Source organism: Amphiura filiformis, chromosome 11, assembly GCF_039555335.1.
Source record: "Amphiura filiformis chromosome 11, Afil_fr2py, whole genome shotgun sequence".
NCBI lineage: Eukaryota > Metazoa > Echinodermata > Ophiuroidea > Amphilepidida > Amphiuridae > Amphiura > Amphiura filiformis.
The window spans coordinates 10,501,423-10,506,702 of NC_092638.1; the positions used below are offsets into that span (position 1 = coordinate 10,501,423).

Below are 5,280 nucleotides of genomic sequence, written 5' to 3' on the forward strand. Positions count from 1 at the left end.
TACATGACTTCTAATGAGGGAGTTGCGGGTAGCACATAGCTTTTATAAAAGGAGGAAAGTGCAAAGCACTAAAGACGAGACAGACTAAAAGAGATATTTTAAAGAGCATGTTCTCTGCACTGCACTCATCAGCATGCAAGATACAAAACACAAACCAAAAACAAAATACACCTCTTGTTTTCGCAAATAGGGTTAAAGTGTATTGTAGAAATTGTAATGATTACACTTGTCTACAGATATTGACATTAGATGTCGTACGTGAACGAGTGACATTATTGGTATTTATTTATCTCAGCGTTAAGCGTTATTTTCGTAAGAATTGCCTGTCAGACTGACCGTATACTTAGTGCTATGAAAGTTCACTACATGTACATTTCGCATAAAATTTACAATATGACATCATGCGTTCACATACCACATCCACGTACGAAAACCTAATCCTGACAAGTATAATAATATATCAATATAATTTATCTTGTCCCCATATAACAAGGTAACAACATCAGCAGTAGCTATTCCATATCATTAGCCTTCTATACTAGCTCTTATACACCACCATCGATACTCCACTATTACATCGACCCCTTAACCAACGCCACCACCACCACCCGAACATCCCAACACTTCAAATCGTAGAACACACAGCGTCTTTGTATCGTCGTCAGGCTTGCTACTCTTGTAGCACTTGGTTGGCTCTATTCGGACGAACTGAGCTCGAGGACGAGAATGAAACTGACTCATCACAGGAACATTAGGAGTATCTGCACATTGGACAGTAAATGTCTGTAACGAAAACAAAGAAACAAAATTACTTAAAGAAATTAAGTCGTAGAATCGTACACCAGAAAAACACTGTTTTTTTTTAATTTTTAAAAACACTTTTCTACATACATCTTGCCTTCACTTTGTAACGTGTTTAAATTACTAAACATGTTTTGAGTTTTGATGGCTAAACATTATCCTTTGATGTTTAGGAATTTGATACGTAATGTTTAGCTTCTAAACTTGTTTAAAAATTGAAGGCAAGCATTGTTCAATTGCTAAACACAGTTGTAAGGGATGTAAGTCGTCGTATTAATTATTAACCAAGAAGATTTTGAAAAAAAAACCACTTTTAATATAGCCTACTGCACTATCTACGATCAGCCGTTTTGGATTTTGTTTTGAAGTGCTTCCCTTTTAAACGGGACAAACTTCTAAGTATCTGGGTCCTTGTCTTTGGTATGCACGTATGTCTACTTATAAACTACCATAGTCAATAATGAGAAACTTAATGTATGTTACGGTGCTGGCGTCCCAAAAAAGGGCGAGGTATGCAGGCGGCATAGGAAGCGCAACACGTGACGTACGAGGCTGGCGAAGATACAGGGCTGACAGCCCCATTCAAAATACACGGTTAGCAATTACAAATGGAAAATTAACATACTTGCAGTGTGGTACACGGTCGTACCCTGACGGTTTTAGAGTAAGATAATTTTGCTTTGACACCACATTACAAATTTAGAATTGTTTATGAAGATTTCATGATTATGTGTTAATCCAATGGCGACCTCAAAATTGGCGATATCGCTTCCACCGCCGCCTGGAGGTATGCAAAATACCTGTTCTCCTATTCCGTTATTATCTTGTATGTAGGAAAGTGGTGTCTCCGACAGCCCTGTCTTCACTCTGAATTCCTCCACACAGTATTCATTGGCAGTCTGGAGGCCTTGGGTTAATATACCAGTCACCGTCATCTCCTGTCCAAGATCGGCCTGGATCCATGGTACATTGTCATCAGGATGACTTGTCCACGCTAAATCGTGATTCAGCCTACCATACCTGAAATTGGAAAAATCCCGGGGTAAAATATATACTTAATTTCCAGAAATAAAGTAGCTTGTGTTATTTTGTATACAGCAAATAATATAAGATGATTACTCTTTTTTATAGACTTTCATTAGCCTATTTTAATTGGATTGGTGGTATCTTGAAATTTCCATGAACCCAAACGTTTATCCTTACGGACCATGACCGATACATGACGTAGCAAGTGGGGACTGGGGCTGTAGCCCCTCCCTCCCCGTCGGTACACGACCGTCCTAAGGTCGTGTGTACAGACAGTTCATATTAAAAACATTGGCCGAATTCCGTAATATGCCTCTTCCTTTTGGCCCCTTTCTGTTCAAATAATGGTTCATTAAGAAGGAAAGACATAATATACGATTTTTGTTAAATTTTGTTATATGAACCGATCACATCTTGGACATGTGCATTTTAGACACATTTCAAAAACATTATTATCGTTTTTACTTCAGGGAGTGTGATGATTTGCATGTAAATAATACTAAATACAGCGTGGGTAAAAACAACAATTTCCGCAAAAGACAGTTTTTCTGGAGAGGAAACTTTGCGGGGTTTGCACAGAGTTTGAACAGAACATTGAGTTCAATTTGTCACGAAAAAAGTCAGCGTAGCTACATTCAGTAGCTAATAAAGGGGAGATATAAATATTTCATGTCACTTTTGATGAAGCTAGCGAAATTCAAACGTTGAAATATTTATTTATCTATGTTAAACTCACTATTTATTTCTTTATTACATGTAGCAAAAGGCTTGACGCGATATTGATCATACATGCATATCTAATTATGTATGAGCTACAGTAGAGCATAGATATAACTTACTGAGGGAGACGATCGTAATCATTTTGAGAAGATGATGCACTAATCTTGTCGTCTGCTATTTCATAATTCTCCATTCCAAGAGGCCTCATACACTCTAAAGGAAGAAAACAAGAAAGTATATAATCTATAATGTCTGTATAAAATGATGCGGTAATCTTGTTGTCTGCTATTTCATAATTCTCCATTCCAAGAGGCATCATACACTCTAAAGGAAGAAAACAAGAAAGTATATAGTCTATAATGTCTGTATAAGATGATGCGGTAATCTTGTCGTCTGCTATTTCATCATTCTCCATTCCAAGAGGCCTCATACACTCTAAAGGAAGAAAACAAGAAAGTATATAGTCTACAATGTCTGTATAAGATGATGCGGTAATCTTGTCGTCTGTTATTTTATAATTCCCCATTAGCATGGGGAAATACTTGTCAAAAATATTTGGAAAAGATTTTCAAACTTAAAAAAAAAGCCCTTAGAATGATATCGAATAGTCACTTTTTAAGTCACTCAGCCCCTATTTTCAAGAATTACAATTTGCTTAATGTTTATGATAGTTATGATCTCGAACTAAGCACTTTTATGTACAAGTATAATACCAATCAGTTACCAAAGGCCTTCAATAGTTATTTTGTTGAGCAGAGGAATCACCTCAGGTATCACACAAGAAACGCTGAAGATTACAAGATCTGTCTTACAAAAACAGAGTTTGCTAACAAAACAATAAGAACCGCCGGGCCAAGAAAATGGCATTCGATTGACAGATGCGCCAAAACGGCTACATCAGTAAAACTCTTTAGATCCCAAATTAAGCAAACCTTATAGAAATGTACACTTAATACCTCTTAGTTTGGATTTACTTACTTTTATTTTTCTCCTTTTAAAACAAAAAATCGATTAAAATTAACTGATCTCTTAGCATTTAAACTATATTCAGAAAATGTCAGCTTTCTTGTGCGATATACATGATATACGTGAGCAAATGTTATGAAATCCTAATTTTTCTTACACTTATATTCTGCATGTTCTTTATTCATCATTTTTTTCCTGCTTAGTTCGTTCTACATGAATGTATGAAAGAGGGTGGGGGTGTTTGTATGTATGTAATTGTATTTTATTAGACAAATTAAGAAACTTAGGCTAAGGTTAAGGGGTGCTTGTTCAGGCCTTTTTGGCCTTCTGAGCATCTCCTCATTCAAATGTGTTGTTTTGCTGTTATTGTATTGTTGTATTTTGAATGAAATAAAGATTGATTGATTGATTGATTGATATAATCTATGATGTCTGTATAAGATGATGTGGTAATCTTGTCGTCTGCTATTTCATAATTCTCCATTCCAAGAGGCCTCATACACCCTAAAGGCAGAAAACAGGAAAGTATATAGTCTATAATGTCTGTATAAGATGATGCGGTAATCTTGTCGTCTGCTATTTCATAATTCTCCATTCCAAGAGGCCTCATACACCCTAAAGGCAGAAAACAGGAAAGTATATAGTCTATAATGTCTGTTATTTCATAATTCTCCATTCCAAGAGGCCTCATACACTCTAAAGGAATAAAACAAGAAAGTATATAGTCTATAATGTCTGTATAAGATGATGCGGAAATCTTGTCGTCTGCTATTTCATAATTCTCCATTCCAAGAGGCCTCATACACTCTAAAGGCAGAAAACAGGAAAGTATATAGTCTATAATGTCTGTATAAGATGATGAGTTTGGTCCCAGCGTGGTATAAGACTTGCGACCAAATGTAAACTGTATCGCGTGTTTGTCCTACCCTGTCTCCTGTATTCTACTGAGACCTACACACTCTATCGGAGACACATCAAGAAGTTAACTTCCATTCAACTTCGCCACCTTAGATGTATCATTGGAATAACGTGGCAGGGCCGAGTCTCTAATGGAGAGGTGCTTCAGAGAGCCAAAATGGAGAGTGTAGAAGCCATCCTAGTGAAAAGCCAACTGCGCTGGGCCGGTCATGTCGTGAGGATGCCTGATGAAAGACTACCAAAAGCTGTGATGTATGCTGAACTCACAGTAGGAAAGAGAAAACGTGGTGGACAGAAACTTCGGTATAGAGATGTTGTGAAGCGTCATCTGAAGACAGCTGACATAGATGTTGATACATGGGAGACGAAAGCTAGTGACCGGGTCAATTGGAGGAAGAAGATCCACGATGCTGGGAAAACAGTGGAGCGGAAGCGAAAGGAGAAGTACCTTGAAGGATGGAGAAAGAGACACCCATCAACTTCGACAACTGTGCCTTCATCGAACTCGATGGGCAGCCGATGATGATGATGATGATGATAAGATGATGCGGTAATCTTGTCGTCTGCTTTTTCATAATTCTCCATTCCAAGATGCCTCATACACTCTAAAGGAAGAAAACAAGAGAGTATATAGTCTATAATGTCTGTATAAGATGATGCGGTAATCTTGTCGTCTGCTATTTCATAATTCTCCATTCCAAGAGGCCTCATACACTCTAAATGAAGAAAACAAGAGAGTATATAGTCTATAATGTCTGTATAAGATGATGCGGTAATCTTGTCGTCTGCTATTTCATAATTCTCCATTCCAAGAGGCCTCATACACTCTAAAGGAAGAAAACAAGAAAG

General features: G+C 37.3%; 1 protein-coding gene across 1 annotated transcript; it reads right to left on the bottom strand.

Annotated features, from left to right (window-relative positions):
• Positions 1-327: 327 nt before the first annotated feature.
• Positions 328-1,815, bottom strand: LOC140163928 (lactadherin-like). Its single transcript, XM_072187231.1, has 2 exons — positions 1,602-1,815; positions 328-783 (listed from the first exon to the last, which is right to left on the bottom strand). The coding sequence occupies exons 1-2, from the start codon at positions 1,734-1,736 to the stop codon at positions 586-588; spliced, it is 333 nt and encodes a 110-aa protein (XP_072043332.1). The 5' UTR covers positions 1,737-1,815; the 3' UTR covers positions 328-585.
• Between the last annotated feature and the right edge of the window lie 3,465 nt (positions 1,816-5,280).